Source organism: Haliaeetus leucocephalus, unplaced genomic scaffold (assembly GCF_000737465.1).
Source record: "Haliaeetus leucocephalus isolate CR32 unplaced genomic scaffold, Haliaeetus_leucocephalus-4.0 Scaffold217, whole genome shotgun sequence".
Taxonomy (NCBI): Eukaryota; Metazoa; Chordata; class Aves; order Accipitriformes; family Accipitridae; genus Haliaeetus; species Haliaeetus leucocephalus.
Window position 1 is genome coordinate 6,305,290 of NW_010972653.1, and position 20,200 is coordinate 6,325,489.

At 37.3% G+C, this 20,200-nt stretch overlaps 1 protein-coding gene across 1 annotated transcript in view; it reads left to right on the top strand.

Annotated features, from left to right (window-relative positions):
• The window catches only part of MBOAT2 (membrane bound O-acyltransferase domain containing 2), a 95,189-nt gene that overhangs the window by 203 nt on the left and 74,786 nt on the right, over window positions 1–20,200 (top strand). Inside the window, exons 2-3 of the mRNA XM_010566694.1 lie at window positions 16,042–16,187; window positions 19,807–19,884. Of these exons, the coding sequence (XP_010564996.1) occupies window positions 16,042–16,187; window positions 19,807–19,884 (224 nt within the window). The remainder of the gene's footprint in view (window positions 1–16,041; window positions 16,188–19,806; window positions 19,885–20,200) is intronic.

Genomic DNA, 20,200 nt, shown 5'->3' on the forward strand with positions numbered 1-20,200 from the left:
CCCGCCGGTACGCCTCTTCGGGGCGTGCCGGGGTCAGGCCGCGGGGGCTGCCATCGCGGACGGGCTGGCCAACTTGTTGGCACCCCCCCCCCCCTTACCCAGATGTGGCTCCGCAGCTGGGAACGGGGCCGGTATCGGCTCAGCAATGGAAAGGTTGCGTAGTAATTTCAAATGCAGAGCAGCGTGCTGCGCCGAGGCGCGCCTGCCACGGATTTTTAAATGCAGCGTTAAATAATAATGTGTGCGGCGCACAATGCTGTTGGGTATTCGCATGTACTTTGTAGGCAGAGCGATTCTGTGGTGTCTTTTGTCCAAGTGATCTAAAAATTCCTGAAGGTTGTTAATCCTGTCACCTGCACAGAACCTCGTAAGATTACAAAATAAGATTGGGAAACTGAGGTTTGCAGAGTTTAATGACTGAAGTTTTACAGGAATGTTTGATCATGAGGGGAGGTGGTCTAGACCTCTGAAATCTACAGAATATCTATGTGTTTATGAATACATATGTAAAGTAACCGCAAGTAACTCCTCATAGAAATTTTGTGGCACCACGAAATTTCATGTGAGGAATTCCTATTTAAAAAAAAAAACCCCAAACCCCCCAAAACCACACTACCAAAAAACCAAAACCCCCAACTCCATTAATGTATGAATGAATGAATGAAGCGCATCAAGAAAAACAGTCTGTGCTTATGTAGAGGGAGATTTTGATGGTTTGGTTTTACAAAATACACCTAATAAGTGAGTAAAAGTGACTGGAAGCAAAATACAGAGGAATGAGCATGTGTAGTGAAAGAGTTTTGAAAGTGACTGAATTACATGTTCTTCCTTTTTTTCTTCCCCCAGCCATTTGTTTGAATGGAACCTTAGGTTAAGGATACACATGAAAAAGTATCTTCTAGAAAACTGACAAAAGTGGGCAAGTTGAAATTGAGCTTGCTGTGATGGAATAGATACTGCACGCAACTTGCAATGATACCTGCAGCTGGGATCAATGGCACCACATGGCTCAGTGCCTCATATGTGCAGGCTATAAGCTGCTCTTGGCAGGTGCCGTGTATTTATTTCCATAAAGTGTGTAGCTTCTAAGGGTACTGTAAAACAAATAATAGATGACCATCTTTTTATGGCATGGGGCTGGCATTGTATAATTACCTATTCATAATAATAGTCATAAATTTAATGGCTTCATGACATAGTGCAGCTTCTACCAAATTTATTTTAAATGTTGTGGATATGGCATTTTGATGATAATAAAGTTACTTTTTATCAAAGCCTGGAAAACTTCCCTGTATTGAATGTTTCACAACAGGTGCTCCTGTAAAGCCAAGATGTTTTTATAAAATACTGTTTGAGCTCTGTTGAAGCTTTTGGGGATAATCACAATGGAGGGTGGCTAAACACATGGTTTAAAAGATTTGTTATAAGCAGTTAAAAATCATATATACTTTGTTTTTAGACATCAGTGGACTGTGTGTAATATAGGTCCAGTTGTGTATAAAGAGCACTGATTATGACTGGAGTATGAATTGCAGAGTTACAAAATTATGCTGCACTGAGGAGAATGTATCTGTAACTGATTAAAGAAAAAAAAAAGGCAAAGTTAGAGTTTTGTAACCTCTCAGCTTAAGAGTCTGTCTTGATAGTAAGTTTGTAGTACAGGAAGAATATAAAATGCGTTCAGTGTAATCAAATCAAAGGTAGTAAAGGAGAGAATGAGGCCAGGGAAGAAAAAGAAAGTGCTGATACTCTTTGGTGTGTGTCCTTGAAGATTATGCATGACATTCGGTGATACTATACGCATGCTAGGTATGAAAATGTAGCAGTGCTTTGGAAAAAAAAAAAGTTTTCTGATTAGTAGGTTGTTTCTATTACTTGATCCAAATCTGTACTGTGAGTACAGTCATACCAGTACGGCAGGTACTTGAAATGGGCACTCCAGAATAATAGTAGCACTTGGAACTGATGGAGATGAATGTGTTTTGTTTCTCCACTTCTATATTTCAGTTTTGATCACAAGTAGATACTAATCTTTATATACAAAATGTTGCGATTTGTGATTTACGTTTAAGCTGTAACTGTCTAATTATCCTGCTATAAAGTTTCAGTGAAGGCAAAGGCTTGTAACTCTGGGAGGACAAATCCAGGTAGCTTGTGTCAATGTTACTCTACTGTCTGGGCATTCAAACAAATGAAGGGAAGAACCTTGCATATTTGGCAGTGAATGGAAGTAGAAATTTCAGTTAAAGGTGAAGCTGTTATCTCTAAGATTGAACTAATTAATAAGATCCACATCTGTGGATTGAGTGTGAGAAATTGATCACTTTTTGACTTAATGCTTGGTAGAACTAGGGGCACAGATTTGTTTGAGAATGGTGTTGGTTATGTGCAAGTTGGAGATCAGTGTAAAAGATGGAGGATGATAGCTCCAACAGAGCCGTTTGACACACTTGTAAGAAGAACAGTCTCCTCTGTGCCCAACTGTATTACAAGAGCAGAGCCTTGTTGCCTTACCAAATTGCTTTTCCTAGACCTTTCTTCTTGGTATTAGACTGCTAGTTAGTTATAGAAATGGAGAAGAACTTGTTTTCTGCTTCTGTGTGTATCCCCCAACAAGGTATTATGTGACAACTTGTCACTATGTTAACCCTTCCTTTGGCTCTTATTTTGTCTTGCACCAAGTTAACTGAAATGGCTACTTGGAAAAGGTAATGTGTTTTTGATAGGCTTCTTGTTCCAATGTTTCTGTTGCTATTTTTGGTCATTTGGTGCAAGGGAAAATGCTTGGTGTGAACAAGAACCTACAATTATCTCTGTAGATTTGGGAAGGCAAACTTGCACACCTTTCTTTTGTATTTTGGGGGGGGGGGGGGGGGGGGAATCACTCCTTGGGGCGAAAGCCTCATAATAACAACTGTGTCACCTTGGGTCCTTAAAGTTAATGAATGAGTGAATCAATGTTGATGTACTGCAGTATTCCTTCTGTCTTGTTAGGGGAGAGAGGGAATAAAAGTAGTTATGTCCTTCCCACCCAGACAGCTACAGAGAAGTATAGGAAGGATTATCATAAAAACTTGGCTGCTAGAGAATCATGTGTTGCATAGTGCATCGAGGTTGCAACTTAAATTATTTTATTATAGTTAAAACTCTCACATAGCCTTCTGTTTTTCCTGTCTGTACTCATGTCATATTTGTGTCTCTGCTGCTTTCTTCTTTCTTTGAGGTGAAGCCTCACAAATAGCATGCTGGACCTTGATCCATTTCTAGTTCTGGCACTGTCTTGCTGATTGTCTGTTGACAAATGACTTTTCTTGATGGCAGGTCAGCTTACCTGTCATTAAATTGGAGATACTTAAATTTGCTGGGAGATGAGAATTATTCTAGGAAAGCAAAGCTTTCTTCTTGGCTTTAGGTCTCTGTGGGGTAAGGTGAGTTCAGGAAATAATCTTTGCTTTCACTGCTTCCACCAGAGGGAGCAAAATTTTTATCTGAAAATTGGCAAAAATCATATGGGTTATTACTGCCCTTCATTTGCCATAAAACCAGATAACTGTAGTAGAGGAATAGCTGAGCAGGGGAGATGGGAGATTGGCTACAACAATATGTGAGCATCAACTTTTTGCATGGGTTGTCAAAGAGATTGATCTTGAGATCCTGAAATGTGGTCTGAACAACTGAATTGACTAAGCTAATTTGTCATTATCTTCTAGATAAGAACAGAAAGAGCGTGGCTCCAACTGCTAACAGTATAGCTATGTGAAGATGTGTGGACTGAATAAAATGTCACGCTTGTGGTTGTGCACTTCGCTTAAAATCCAGGATGTAAAGATAAGCAGTGTTTTTTCAACAAAAGTAAAAAAAAAATTCCTTGCTGTTTCCATACTTTTCTTGGGTTTTTTTTCAGTCTAATTTTAGCTATTATGGGAATAAATTTGCTCATTTGTGTAGAATAAATATAATTTTCTACACGAGTGCCATCAACCTTCAAAGAATCTAATCTGACCTTTTTTTTAATAAGAATAGGCATAAAAATCCAAGTCCTTCTAAACATGAACTGTATACACCGTATGAAATTCCTTAATTTAGTGATCACAGGCCAGTCTGCTGCATCTACGTCTTTGCATTATTTTCTGCTTACGCTTCCTTGTGCAGAGCGTTAACCCAAGTTGTTTTCAACATGCCCTTAACCCACTCAGTTCCACATAAAAGCAATTATCATTGACGTATGTTGAGCCTTCGTGTTTCACCTTGTTGCCTTCAAGGAGAGTGGGCAAGATTGTTTCTTCCTCATATATATGTATGAAATGTTTGTTTCTTACATGCGTGTGATTGGCAAGATGTATCTGCAGATTTTCTTACTTCATTTTGATGCTTTGGACAAGAGCCACAGCTGGAGTTTAGGGAAATGGCCAGGCTTGGAGGTGGCATAAGGAATAATTTTGCTGAGAAGCAGTATGTGCCTGATTTGCCTACAGGGAGCATCTGGATGTGTCTCCTAGTTAGATCTCTGTTATTTCACAAAGTTTTGGGCATTAGTGATGCCTTAGCCTCTTTGTTTTCTGTCAAGGCAACCTAATGTAGCTTTCTGAGGACTAAAATGTTTAGATGGCCTAATACTTGTCTTAGGCATTATAAAACTACAAAAAAGAATAAAGCAAAGAGTGTCCCAAGTTTTATTCTCTTTCACCATTGATTCTTAGACCCTTGTGAGCAGCTGTGAAATACAGAGCAGCATGTTAATGATTTTTCTGATGTGACCCAGGAAACTTAGGAGTAGTAGAAATGAGTGAAAGTAGCATTCATGGGTGTGTAAAATGCAAACACTGAAGAGAAGGGAGTGGTAGGATAAGAAAATTGTGCCCCTACTTTGCCCTGTACTTTTCTTATCTGCTGCTAGCAGCAGTCAGAAGAACGAAGGATGAATAGCAAAGCATAATCTCCCATGACAATAGATGGAGACTGTAGTGGGTGGAAAGAAGCTGGAAAAAAAAGTCCTGTTCTCCATTCTGTATGTGCTGTTCTCAATGATTGGATGTTTTGAATTGTTTGGATTCACTAGCAAAGTTTTTACTGGTTTCTTAACTTCCCTTTGACCTAGTGGAAAGGAAGGACTATATAATCAGAAAGGTCCCAGTCCCTGTGGTGACACCTTGCCCAGATTTTAGTATTAGTGTTTAGGTGTTGACTTAACTCTCCACTTACTGTTGAAATTGCTGTGCAATGAAAAATGTGTAGAGAAGGATGAAACTGTTGGGATAACAGAAAAAATTGGCGGGAGAAAGTGACTGTCTTGAAGGAAGGAGTGGAAGCTGTAATGAACAGAGTTGGAAAAGAAAGCAGACACTGGTTACAGTGTTAGAAAAGATGAGCCGTCTACCAAGTTGTAGAAAGATTTAGTGCAAGAAATACCTCTGTTGAATTCAGGTTCATGAATATTGTTGTGAGGATGTAACATATAGAGCTACTTGAATTGTTTAATTTTTAGGGAGCCAGCAGTGAATTTTCATTCTGATATACTCTTGCACATTTTCATACTGGGTGTGTTTTCTCCAGGTTTTTGTGAAGCAGTGGAAAAACTCAAATATAATTACAGCCCAAGGTTTTTACAGTAAATATCTAAAATAAACAGTCTACTTGAACAGCCTGTAGTCACCTGCTTTGTTTTGTCAAACTGTTTTTCCCATCCTTAAGCAATTCATTTAAGTGGTGGAAGTGTGAACACTTACTGACCTATGTTCACTACAGTACAAACCATTTCTGAATTCAAAATGCAGTTCAGAAATTGCTACAAAAATACTGCAGTCCTGGGATGTTGAAATACTGGAGTGCCCAAAGAACAGCCTAATAAAGAAAAACCAGTAACGTGTAAGGAAGATGACAAGAGTCACTTATTTACTGAGTACATGGTTATTACTGTGTTGCTTTCTGTTTGTTCTTGAGGTGTTACTGCTGTAAATCTATTGTACCGCAGCAATGTACATCTTTACCCTCCGTGGGCTTTTTCTTGGGTACAGTGCTGACTTAAAACAAGAGTTCTGAAAACTGATAGAACTGAAATGAATGAGTCATCTTTATCATTTATCAGCCCTGATATTTGTTGACTTTAACTCCTGTTTACCTGTTCCTGTGTTGACCTAATGAAGCAGTGTGATACATCCTTTGCAGCCTTGATTATGGCACGTTGTCTTCACATTTATTATTTTGACTAACGTCCACTTTTCCGAAGTAATGGTTGCCCAGGTTTTTTTTCTTGTTTTCCAAGCCTTTGAACAAGGGAGTCTAGACTGGGGTTTTATTTTTTCCTGGAAGGTGAGGAAAAACTACATGTACCCAGGTGAAAACCTGTTTGCTTAATGTGTGCATCTTTATAGTATTTATTTTACAAAGAATGTTGATGCTGTTCTTCAGTATGCCTATTTCATTTTCCTTCTTTCCTTTGGAACATACTTTAAATTCAACATTAGTTATCATTCTTAGTCTTTTAGCACTCGTTCAAGTGAACTGAGCTGTTTGGCAATTTCAATTTGTCTGCAAATTTAGATAAATGCTAGTTATGCCTGCTTGTTTTAAGTGATGGTTTCGGTAGCTAAGCCATCTTTTGCAAAGTAAAACATCTATAGCTCTGCCTTTTATTCGGAAGTAATATATGCAAAGGTGAAGAAGCTATTTTGGTTTGGCTGTAATGGTGTAATTTGCTGTAGTTGGGATTTTGGTGTTTCCTTTTACTTCTAGTTAAAGTGGCCTAAGCTGAAGAAGCAGCAACAGTGACTCTTAGTCTGAAACATGGCTTGTGAGCACACTGGTTGTATAACTACAGTGGTATATTCTATACTGGTAATGCTACCTGTATAAAGCATTCTTAATCTTTCTGACCTGCCTTCTGGTTGAGTAATGCTTTTGATTTTACTACTTCCTGTCAATCGTTCATGCATATATATGTATATATTTTTCTCTCTCTATATAAAAATAATAATTCAGTGAAGACTAAGCATATCACTCAAAAAGTGGACTGACTATAATGAATGGGTTTTTATTCTCACTGTGGAAAAGCTAGAAAGAAGTTGAGGCCACCATGAAGCTGTAGGAATTTATTAGAAGCCCAGTGCTGGCTACTAGATCTGTAGAAGGTGTAGCCTTAGAATATGTTAACAAATGGTTATCTGTAATGGGATTGAATGTAAGAAGTTAGATTAAAATATTTTAGTATGGAAGCATAATTCTAAATGTTACTAAAATATTACAAAAGAAAATCAAATTTGAAAAGCTGTAACAGCTTGAAGTAGTGTCCATTATTTCTGCAGGTTGCTGTGTATTGCAAGTGTTTATAGGGCTGCTGTTGTGGTGCTTGGAGACTTTGGAGGTGGCTGTTTTCATGCAGATGATTCCTGAGTTGGGAAGAGCAGGAGGATAATAGACATGGAGTAGCAACTGTCCGAGGTGAACAGTAGTTCATTCAAGGGACACCATGGTGAAGTCCTTTTTCTTTTTTTTTCTTTTTTTTTTTTCTCCCCATGGAGAACACAGAGACAGTTTTAAAGATGGGGAATATTTTATGTGGTAATTAAAATGACTACTACTGTTACTGGATTTCTGTGGGCTATATGGACAAGAGAGTGTTACTTTCTATGTTTTGTTGCTTATTTTAAGATGGATTTCAGTTTCTCACTTATGAGCAGAATATAATAGTACTGAGGTAGATCTTAATGGAGAAAGTGTCTGTTTCTGGTTGCATTTGAGAAGGATACCTCCACAGATGTTAGTAATTTTGCTTTATTTTTAAAAGGCTAGGAAAGTGAGTAACTTGTAAAGTTTTTACAAGACTTCAGGCACTGTAGTGGTTCTCTGAGCATTAAAATAAAACCTTGTCATTCAAATACACATTTGAATATCCTGCATGCTGCTGATACTCGTGTGACAAAGAATAGAGATTTTGAGGTTAATCACTATGTGCATGTGCACTGTATGTGTGTGATAAGTCATGCTTCTGAAAAAGCAAGCAGTAGCTGACTTGGTCTTTCTTTGGAACTGTGTTTTGCCAACATAAAGCCAGGCCGCTGTGTTTTGATGTTGTACACCCTTTTTCCCTGGTAGTCTGAGTTCGGCAACCCTTAACTGGCCAAACCAGTTTTTGTTCAACAGAAGCTAGTGTTTTAGGTCCTTGTTGATTTTGAAGAGAGAAGAAAACAAAACACACGAGCAAAAAACCCCAAGCCAGCATTCTTAGTCCAATTTCATCTTTGAACCAAACTTGCTTCCTAGATTTTGGCTCTTCCTGTGAGTAAGTAGCTGTTATGTGTGACAGCTCAGTATCTATAATGCTGAATCCTTAAGAGCCCATCAGAGAGAACACCCTTCAGCTGACATCTTCCTATCCTTTAATTAATTAGTTTTGGTTGTTTCACTAAAATGTGTACATTGATGTTTCATTTTACATCTTTAGTCGTACAGTTTTTCTTAGAGTGATCCTGAGTAATGATTTAGTAAGCCCTGTTTGAAAAAGCTTATTGGATTTGATGGTCATTTATTGCACAAACCGGATTATTAGTGCCTACATCATGTCTTCATGATGTTCCTCACTCTCTCCAGCATACTTAAGAACTACAAGCTAGAAATTGGAAGTTAATACTGGAAGTAGAAGTACTATTATTAATGTATGTCATGACTGACTGTGATGTTTTGGACTGAAATCAGCTTGGAAAGAAAGCATTCAGTATCTGATAAGGTCCTTACAGCTGCCAGTAAAATCATATGAAGTATATTCGCACAACATTAAAAAGCTTTTGCAAGTGTTGTTCAGGTTTGACTAATAAATGGTTAGAGTATGCACCTCAAAGAATTGGCTGCTATTAGAGGTGCTGTGCTTAGAAGTCTTATCTGGAAATGAGTGTCCCTTCACATTGGGTACTGTATAAACATGCAGTCTTTGCTACAAAGACCACATTGCCTTAACATAAACATCTTGCATACTGATAACTACCCAAAAATGACCACTGCTGCTTATCCTCCATTTCTTTATATTTCACCCATGAAGTGAGGTAGAGACTTCAGGGCAGAAGTGTTAATTAGTTAATTTTCATCATGTAAGACACTGGGTATTATGTGTATCCAAAAATGCATTTGAAAGCATTGCAACAAGATTTATGAGCTTTGAGCTGAAAGAGGAATACCTGTTCCTATCAGTTAGAGAAGAAATGTTCTCTGAATTACTCTCAAGTATCCTTTAGCTTTATCAGATACCTGTGCCAGTGTCTCTGGACTCCTCTTTCTGACACTTCCCAGTAAATTGAAGAAAATTACCAAACAATTTGATTTTGATTCTTGTCATGGAATTGCCTTTTTTCAGCTTTACAGTGGAAATTATTGTTGTTCTTTTTTTTTTTAATATCAGTGCAGCAATTTTCAGGAAATAGTTGGAAAATTGATTGTTGGTTTCAAATGATAGTTATTCTCACTCTTCAGTTCTTAGTGATTTGGTAGTAGGCAATTATTGGATAATTGTACAAGCTGTTTCTTCCTTTTGTACTGGATGAAGGTTAGAAGTTGGACAGAAGAAGATCCATCTATACTACTGTCTCGTTGCTGTGGAGAAGCATCTGCTCTCCTGTGTTATAAGTTGCTTTTTGTGAACATCTGCAAATGTTTTTAATTCCTCAGCTGACTGTTTTGGTGGAAAAGGGAAGTGGTTTCAACCTAACAGGCAGCAAGAACAAGAAAATACTGATGTTTGAGAAACAAGGCACAACCAAGGCTTCATTAATTTTGATAACATTTGGCAATTTTTGACAAGCATGTGTCAACAAATATGATGCTTGGAGGGGTTTGTGTTTAAAATGTTACTGCTAAAATAGCTCTATAGATTTAGAAAACAATCAAAGCCTCAGCTTGAAGTTCAGTGCTTCTTGTTAAAGAAAAGGTACATTATTCTGTCTTGATCTCCTAGCTCTTGCAAGAGCTCTTTTCAAAGTGTTTTTGTAGTTCATATTCTAAAATGTTTTTTTTAAATGTCTTTTCTCTGTAATAACTATAGTTGTTGAAAAGTGGGGTTGAAGGTGGAAGAATAGGAGTGCTGCTCAATGCACCTTGCTCACTAGCCCTGTCAGACAAAGCAGAGAGTATGTGCGATAACTTTGTTTCTGTTGTAGACTGGGGGACAAAAAATGGCTATAGGTGGGGAGACAAGTAATACTGGCATCTTGCAGCTCAGAAAAACTGAATTCCACGGAAGAAACATACCACAGTGTGGCAAAGTTGGGAAAAGCCCCTAAATCTCTGGCTGCAGAATCATTGTCTCAACAGGTTCTTGACTGTTACCTATGAAGCATCTTGCTTCTAAAAACCATTTTTTTTAGGCTCTGTGCATGATCAGGTAGGCTTCAGTGCTTCTGCTTGTATTTGGGTAATCTTTTTCCACAGCCTATTTCATCAGCAATAAGAATTAAAATTCCACCTTCTTTTTTGAAAAGAACAGCTTAACACCCCCCCACCCCCCAAAAGAAACCCCCACCAACCCCAAAACCAACAACCAAACCAACCGACCAAAAAACCCACATGGGCTTTAATTCACCCAAAATGTGTTATTGAGGCTACAGGCATTCACTGCAGTTTACAGGTTTGAATACTTTTTTCTTCTGATGAGAGAAGATTTGTTTAAAATGAGAAAATAAAGAAGCACAAAGACAAGGTAACTTCCAAAGACTTTGGGTGGGTCATTGGTGGAAGAAAGAGTAAAATGCAGTATTCCTGAATCTTATTTGGTGTTCCACCTGCTAGACCACTGTTTTTCTTGTGAGGTACTTTATAGTCCATGTTGTTCTTATGAGTGCCTTGCTAGAGCTAGTAAGCAAAACTTTATACAATCATGTTGATACTTCTCATTGAATTCTAGGCTGTGTGGGCCTGTGTGATTAATTTGTGCCATCCAGTTAGGAATTATCTATATCAGTAAAATTCCGTCTCTGCTTTGGCTGCTTTTCTGAATGCGGGAAATGACTTCTGTGCTGTGAAGTAGCAGGATTTGGGAGGTCTTGGCTGCAATGATTGGCTTTTGATATTAAAATGTAGCTGATATGAAGAAGAAGCTTAGCCTAAAATCTGAATTAGTGGATAAAAATTGCACATATAAAAAATCAGCTTCATAGGAGAAATAATATTTTCTTCTCTATTTCTTTCTAACATGAGCTTAAAAAATTTCTTTAATGGTTTATTAAAGAAGCTTCCTGTGTTGGAAAGTTGTTCAAATGAAATGTTTTGCCAAAACTTTCTCTTAATGATGAAAATCCTTGTAGCAGTCAGTGACCTTTTTCTCCTTTTCTTTTGCTTTATGTAAAGAATTGATCCCTCAAACACTTTTTTTTCCTAAGAAATAATTTTGGTTTTAGAAATGCATGGCATAAATTACATTTAAATTTTAAAAAGACTAGAATAAATGTCTTTAAAAGTTTTATTACAAACTTTCCATTGACTTTTGCACAGGTCATGCAAATAGAAAATATGTTATGTAGATAGCTTAATGCAGTTAATGATATAATGGATTTGCATTTTATGTAGCTACTCCAAACACTGAAACTGAATTTGTGCTCATGTCTTATTGTCACACACAAAGTGTGTCTGTAAACTGCACTGGCTGTACAACTGGTCTTGCACCAAAATAGTGGATTTAATTTTTAAATTGCTAGAATATGTACAGCAGGTTTTGTAACAGCTTAGTGTGTCTAAGTGATATTTAACACACCTACATTAATCATTGCTGAATAACCAGTGCTGATAATTTGCATTATCATTCTAAGTTTTTTATTCTTATGTGCACATAACTTTCCATTACACATTTATCTCTATATGGGACTTTGAGGTGTTACTCTCATAAGCCGAACTGTTGATATGACCTGTATCTGAGGAGGTAAAAAATTCTGTGTTTTTCTTATACATGTGCTAAATTATAACTATTCAGGGTGAAACTTGCTATTCCGTGCATCTGCATCAAAATTTTTTTCCCCTGGGAATTCTCAGCTTTAAGTGGATCAGTTGTTGGGGTGGTTTTTGGGGGTTTTGGTTTGTTTTTCTTTTTTTTTTCTTTTTATTTCTTCTATAAAACTGGAGCTGCTTATTCGAACAGGTTTTATGACTTTGGGGAGGCATGTCACAATTTAGTTTGAGGAATGAATCATGCAGCTTTTAGGAATGTGTCATCTTTGTTCTTTGTGGGTGTTCTGCTCACATCTGACCAAGTCATGAGGTGCTTAACAGTTGTATTTTGCCCATACTCACAATGTTACAAGAGCTTGACATAAGTTTCCAAAAAGTATGCAAATATACCACTCCCAGATGTTGAAGTTACTGTATATAACATTTGCTAACAAAATAACTGCTTGGTTAAGCGCCTGGGTTTTGTGGAAGCTTTCAAGATGGTGATGTTCAGCTCTGTCTTTGTTCCTGCTTGCTTGCTCTCTGAATGGCTGTTCTGTTTGTTTTCTAGGAAGCTGGGTAATTTTTGTGCTCTGTTGCAAGGCAAGTTGTGTATCTTCAGTTCTTCATGTATCTCAGTGTGTGGATACAGTGGAGCTGTATATGTCAGCTCTACACTGGTCAATGTGGGTAAAGATGGGAGATGTAATTAAGAAAAGGCTGAATGTTAAATTTTGGCTTTGTTTACTTCAGCAAGTAGTACAATACAGGAGGGGTGTTTCTGTGGAATGAAGTGGTTGGCACTGGGGATCCAGCACTGATGCTGTAATGCTTTTGGTAAATACTGCTTTTGCCTAGGTCAGTCCATGGGCTACATGTCCACTTGCCTTTGGAGCAGATCTTCAGTTTAGCTTAAAAGAAATCAGGTTTGTGTGTTTGGACACCACTGTACAATGCACACCAAAGCATCTGAAGTGAGGACAACTGGAATCTGGGAGCCCACAGAGTCTGTTTCTCTTTCTATCCCCTATAGTATTGGCAAGGGATTAATCTTATTTCTGAGTGGAAATGAGTACATGTTTCTGATAGCTGAAATGGTGGAAGTCTGTGCTTTGGACTGAAAGCCACAGGTAATAGCAAATGGCTAAGCTTTGACTTAGTGGTAGAAATGCTGTGTTTCCCATTTCTTTTTAAAATGTAAGAAATCAGATATTCAAAGTGTTTACCAAGTGAATATATGGCCTGTGATAGCAGATGCTCAAAAGTCAGAAAAAGTGTCAGATAAAGATTACCTATGTGACTATAACACAGCCCAGTAATGGTCACAAACTCTTCCATACAAGCTCCTTCCCTTATTTGGAATACAAACCACTAGTAAAGCAGACTTTTGGTGACCTGGAGAAACAATGTAATGAAAATAAGTTGTAGTGGTGATTTTCAGTTTTGCTTGCATTTTGAGATACTTCGGGCCTGATTTATAGGCATGCTGGATATTCAAAATAGCAGCTGAAGTTATATTCTCAAAGCACATCTCCAATTAAATTTCTGTTAAAAGTACTGACTGAAAAACTAGGCACTGGGTGTCTGAAATTGGGCAACCAAAGTTAGTGGACATTTATTATACCCTTTGGGCTTTCATCATTGCGTGCCAGTCACCCACCTTTGAAACAGGAATAGGAATACTGATCTCACAAAGTTTACGTTTATTGTATGTAGTCTTCCCACGTTATGGACACATCTGCATATACATGTCTATGGGAAAATGTAAGGTTTTTCTATTCGGTGTAGGATGCAGATAGTAAGCATTCAATGGGTAGTAGGGTGAGGGCAAAACTGGGCAATGTCCATTTGCTGAGTGAATCAGAAATCCTGATGGGGAAAATGGAATAAAGCAGCAGAAAGAGTATTATCAGAAGCAGGCATGTATAAAACTGAAGTTGCATGGCTTTCAAATCTTAACTGCTGCATAGCTTGGTTTTACAAACATGTATTTAAAGCTTTGGGAGGATTTGATGTGATACAAGTTCTGCAAAACCATTGGTGCTTTCTAATCTGCATTTCGGTCCACTGTGAGGCAAGTGTAAGGATTGGATTGGTAAGAGTAGAGAAGGAATGCAGGGTGGTGTGTGAACATTGTGGTGATGTCTTTTATGTATCAAAGTATGTATGTGCTTGTGTACTTTTTGGGAAGAGCAGTTTAAAAATACCCACTAGTAGTTTTGGAGTCATTTGTGAGGAAGGCTTTCCGAACAAGATTGTGTTGCTTGAGTCATTTAGCTGTGTGTCCAAAACACCAACACCATGAATGTTTCAAGAGAAGTGTTCTCTGTGGTATATGTAGCATAATTTTTGTAATAAATATCCCAAACAAATGTCAATACTGAATTCATAGTTAATTACTTTGGCTTTAATTTTTCTTTCTTGTCCTCTTTTTAAAATGTTATCAGTTTGTTTCCTTTTCAGTGGTTCATTAAACTTGACTGTTTTGCATGAAACTTTTCCACTAAATCCACAGCCTCATCCTGAGCTATAAACCTCGCTCCATTTAATTTGCATCATTGATTATAAAGGAGAGAAAACAGGTCAAGTTATGCCCTGACAGAATGTCTCCTCATTTATTTAGGATTTTTCAAATACTGTTAAAAGCATAATGGAATTGTGGGAGTAAGAGAATGGATGGCAAAGTGTTACATGATTGTTTAGTTCAGGGAACTGCTCCTGTTAAAAAGAGCAGCCCTGCCTTCTGAGCCTCTTTCCTTGTTAGCACTTAATACTTGTGTCACTTGGTATTACAGAAGATTTTAGAGTGGTTCTGAAACAGGGGAGTTATCCTTGGATTTGCAAATGGGGAATGTATGCAATTGTTATAAAGATGAGAGTTGTGTAGGTATTTGGTGGTGTTTAGCTTCTACTTTAAATATAACTGTGTTTGCATACTGTCATCCTTACCTGTTACTGCCTGAAGCTTGGCTGAAAAATGATGGACTAGCTGAATTACAGTACTAGAGGTGTGCACTGTGTTGGTGCAAACATCAGTACTATGCCTGCTGTCATGAACATAAAAATAATATTGTCATTGTACCCTGTGGTGTTAACTATATATTTCAGCTAAGTGACATCAAACAGGCTAAAACATTGTTGTGCTAAGGATTAGTCAAGCATGCGGGGTGTGCAAGTTTCTTGCATTGAAGTGCTTATGACCTGAAGCAGTGGTCCCCAAGCTGTTGCTTGTGATGGCTTGGGGTGCTGCTATTGGACACAGAAAGTTGTTAGGCAGTTTTCTATGGAAGAAAAAAATCCATGGAATGGGAAATGTTCTTTTCTAAATAAAGAAATTAATCTGGCTTTTTGTAGCTTAAGCCAGTTTTGGTAGCAGTTGCTGTATTTGAAGAAATTATTTCTTTATCATGCTCTTACTGTTAAATTTTTTTCAGGCCACAGTCAGAACGATTCTTTTTACTCTGGTTTGCTTTTTTTTTTAATTCTGCTTTTGCTTTCAGTGCCCTAATGCCTTTCAATATTTAATATACAAGAGATTTTCTATCTTCTAGAATAAACAGCCTGAAGGGAGGAGGAATCTCTGAAACTATCCTACTTGAATGTACAAGAAGAAAATCCAGTGTGCAACCAAGCTGTTTATCTGATTGTGTACCACTGAAGTGCACTTCATTGAGCCCTGCTTCTACACAGGCCACTGAAGTGATCTGTCAGTGATTTGTGTAGCTGATATGTATTTCCAAGTCATGCTCTCTTAAAAAAAAAAAACAAATAAAAACCCAACCCAGACCTTCACATTGCTGGGAGAGTAGAATTGATTCCGTGGTTGATAGTTTGGTACATAGAAAATTTACAGGAAAATATGTAACTTTTTTTTTCTTGATTCATGGACAGACTGCCTCTACAGGTTTGATATATCTTTTATTCTTAGCTGCTCAGGGGAGCTGCTTAGCTTCTTAGCAGCACATGTTTTGTGCTTTAGGAGGGGAGGGGCTCTCGGGAGAAGCTCTTTGAGGCTGACATGCTGTGGGAAGAGCCATGGCAGAGCCAGAGGTTCTGCAAATTGCTAATAGTGTGTGGATATTTCTGTTAATTTTTAATACACAAGTGTGTGAGAACTTTTTTCTTTTCTTTTTTATGCAGGTCAACTTTGTAGTGTGCCAACTGTTTGCCTTGCTTGCGGCCATTTGGTTTCGAACATACCTTCATTCAAGCAAAACTAGCCCATTTGTAAGACATGTTGTTGCAACCCTCTTGGGCCTTTATCTTGCACTTTTTTGTTTTGGATGGTAAGTTGCACTTAAATTCACTTTTCAGGGACTAGTACATTTTCATTTCTTGTTTGCAGGGAAGCAAAGTTTTGTTATGAAGAACCTTATTACATAATTCTATGGTTTTTAGCTGCTGCAAGTGTACAGAAAATAGCTTAAATTTTCTGATGTGGTTAACAAATTTTGAATGATCTTCCATTTGCAAACTGGTAACTAACATACTGTCTGCCTGTGGTTTTGGGAGGGTGGAGCAGGTGAAGTTTGTTTAACTTGTACCAGTTTTTCTGTAAACTTGCTTAAGAAGTATTCTCTTGAGGCAAAACACAGGTGTGATGACTTAAGATAATTTCTCTTAAATATTCACTGCATGAGAACTTGCTGTGTCTTTTTCTGAATATTGAATATAATCTGACTTTTTGTAGGAAGAGTGGCCAGAACTGCAGTACTGATGATGCTCCTAATAGTATAAAACACCTGGAAAGGAGCTGGCCTTGACTTGAGAGTTTTTGGGCTGGGGGGGTGGGGATGGTGGTGTGTGTGTCTTTTTTATGTTTTGGATGGAGGATGGGCTTTTTATTTGTTTGTTTGGGTTGTGTTTTTTTAATACAAGTTTGCTGTGACTGCTGTTTTCACATCTTGATCTTTTAACAGCGTAGCAAGCCAGAATGTTAGTAGGGCTAATAAAGGGTATGCATTTAGTTTGGTGACATTTTTTTTTCCCTTCAAAATTAGCTTTCTAAATGGTTCTCATCCTCCTAAGATGGTTTAAGATTAAGTGCCAGTTTTGTTTTATTGCATAGTAAACACAGTGCTTGCTCAGCTCTAAGCGTATAGAAGACTTATTTATACTGACTATTGTTGAGTACTACTGAACTAGGGGGAATTAACAAGCTGTTGTGCAGGTGGGAAGTTGCACACAGTGTGCACACGCATGTGCCTGCACACACAGAGTGTGTGTAAATAAATCTTGGAATTCTAAACCACAGATTTGGCCTCTACATTGGCATGTTGCAGAGGCTTCTCAACATTAGTTGATATGTAATACTTCTAAATTTAGGAAAAGAAAAATCAGTAAGTTTTATTCTTTGGATTTACACGTGCAATTTACTTGTGTATATATAATTCCATAACTCCCATGCATTTCTTAAACTTCTGGCCATGGTATTCTTCTTTGAGAGAATGATCTGATGTCAAAGACTTCCAGTCTTAGCACCAAATGAGGAGGATCATATGGGAGACAAGTGCTACTGTGTGTGGTTTTTCTGAGAGCTGTGTAAGCTTTAGAAGCACATTCTGTATCCATTGTTTTGAAACAAATTGTTAATTGTAGCTTGTAATTAGAAAGTGTTAATGATATATTCATACCTGAAATTTGGGGATGGGAGACTTTAGAAAGAAACAGCCTCTACCCTCAACAGACATAAGTAAAGATTTGCAGAAGCCTCTCACTGGCAATATGCCTTGGAAAAGAAATCAGAGAGAAATTTTATGCCATAGTAGAAATCCAGATTATTCTACTTTGCTTTGGATTGTACTTAAAACAATTATTTTAGCAATGAATTTCTCTTTTAGTAAAAGGGGTTTTTTTTAATACAATCATGGAACTAGAAGCTTTTTAAAAATGCCAAAAAGAAAGAACATAATTTGAGACGCTAAAAGTACGCATTCTTTAAAAGGTTGGTACTTCTGTTGCACTTGTGCCAACTCCTTTTTCTATTGCTTAAGTATTATACAGGCATGTTTTTTGAGAGTTTTGTTTTGTTTGGTTCCCCTCACCCCTCCCCAAGGAATCAGGTATACATACAGGTTACAATCCTGTGGTACACCTTCAAGGACTCTTCAATTGTATTATAATGTGTGTATACAAAAGGGAAACTGTTACTGTTTCCTTGTGTAGTGTTTATAGTAAATGGGGATTTGCAGATAGTCTCATGCAAACCTAAATGTGGGAAATAGTTTGGAATCTGCACCTTTTTAAGAATATTTATTATTCATTATGTTGTCCATTTCAATTTCAGGTGTGTTAGTTTTCAGTCACCTCTGTAGTTCTTGTGGTGGTGATATGGGACAGGAAGAGAAGGGATAATTCCCTTGGGATAATAACGAATAGCATGAAAAGCCTAGAATACCCTTTGTATGTAGCTAAAATTTACTACTTCATGTTGTATTTAAATGCATCCCTTTTAATTTTTGAATTGGAGATCAATCATATTGTTACTCTTGACTCTGAAAGAAATATTTTCAGAGACTGTAATCTTGATATGGTACTCCCATGTCAACCCATAGTTTTTCAGCCTTTGATATGTCCCTTTCTCTGTTTAAGAAGCAAAACACTTAAACTTAAATTTTTGTCATTTCACTAATGCCTGTCTTTGCTACACAGTGTTCCTAATACGTGGCTGATATGAAAACAAAAAGTAAATATTTTTTTTAATTGGCAATTGCTTATATTAAATGTGCATTTGAACTTTAGGTAGTCATATCTTAGATGAGACTAGCTAGTAGTGAAGCATGGGAGCATGTGCAGATTGGATCTTCCAGAAAAAGTCAAGATTTTCAAGGTCAGTTTATATCCAAGTGAATTGTTTTCCCTCAGTTCATCTTGTGTAGACTTTGTAGGATTTTAGCTGGATAGAACTCACTTTCTTGTTGAAAGTCTTTGAAGACATTTCCTTGTGAATAGATGAGGAGTGAAATTAGGAAATGGCTGATGATAAGCTGAAAGAAAACAGTATCAGTATAACAAAATAGTAGCTGCTTTTTATGGGAAAAATTCCAAAACTAGATCAACGTGTTACTTGAGCACATATAAGTATGCTACTGAGGCACTTGAAGTACCAGAGTGAGAGAGAATCAACTTACTGAGGATCAGATGCTTTTCCCCAAACACTGGCAATGGTTTGCCACCAGTGCTCTACTAGCTTACTGAAGTATAACTCCTTCAAAAAAAACCAAAACAAACCCAAAACAACAGTGGTGTGGTAGCTATGGTGGTGAGCTGTGGAAAACAAATAAGGAGAAGAGGTTAGAGCACCTTTGTGAAATAAATCTGTGGGTTGTTGGCATGTAGGTTTTTTTTGTTTGTGTTTTTGAGACCATCATCACCACCATCCCTTTGTCAGTTATTGATGACCCGGGGCAAAGAGACTGGCTGGACAGTGTTACCATTTCTATTGACTGGGAAATCTTCCTATATACTGATATTGTGGATATTAAGATATTGTTGGCCTTATCTGAGATACCTATTGTTGCAAACAGGTAAAAAGATGAATATGGAAATTGAACCACAAAACATTCATGGTTTTTACACATGAAATAATGCCAAGTGGAAGTATTATGAGACATATTCTTTGTATTCTAAGGATTATCAGCATTTACTATATTGTTGTTTATGAGATGGAGAATTGTAGCTAAGTCTAGTTTTTGTTCATTACTGCTGTCTGTGCTATGCTAAAGGGGGAAGCTCTCAACAGAAGAGAGTGCTGCAGAAAACCTGACTAGAACAAAAGGGTTTTTTTTGGAAGCAGTGATGGAGTTAAAATTTGAACCTCTTTAATTTCATGTTAAATAAATATATGCATCCAGTTTATTGTCATTAATTAAAATGCTGTCAGGGTTTTCTTTTTTTTTTTCCTAGGTATGCCTTACATTTTGTTATACAAAGTGGAATTTCCTACTATATCATGATCATAATAGGAGTGGAAAATATGCACAAGTAAGTTTCCATTCTAAAATATTTTTTGTTTGCTTTTACAAGAATGCTACTATTTAGGGTTTTTTGTAACTGTGTACATATACTATACTTCTGGTTGTATCATAATATTTAATTATCTGAATTCTGCTAACAGTGGTTTTATTTCCAGGAGAGAAAATGGCTTATTTGGGTATTTTTGCCAACTTTTTGGAATATCTAAAGCTTGTTACAATTGGTAATATCCCACTGAGACTTCTTTTGCGTTCTCAGCATTCTGATTTTTTTGTCATTACTTAATCATAAATAATTCTAGGTGTCTAACAAACGAGTTAACTAT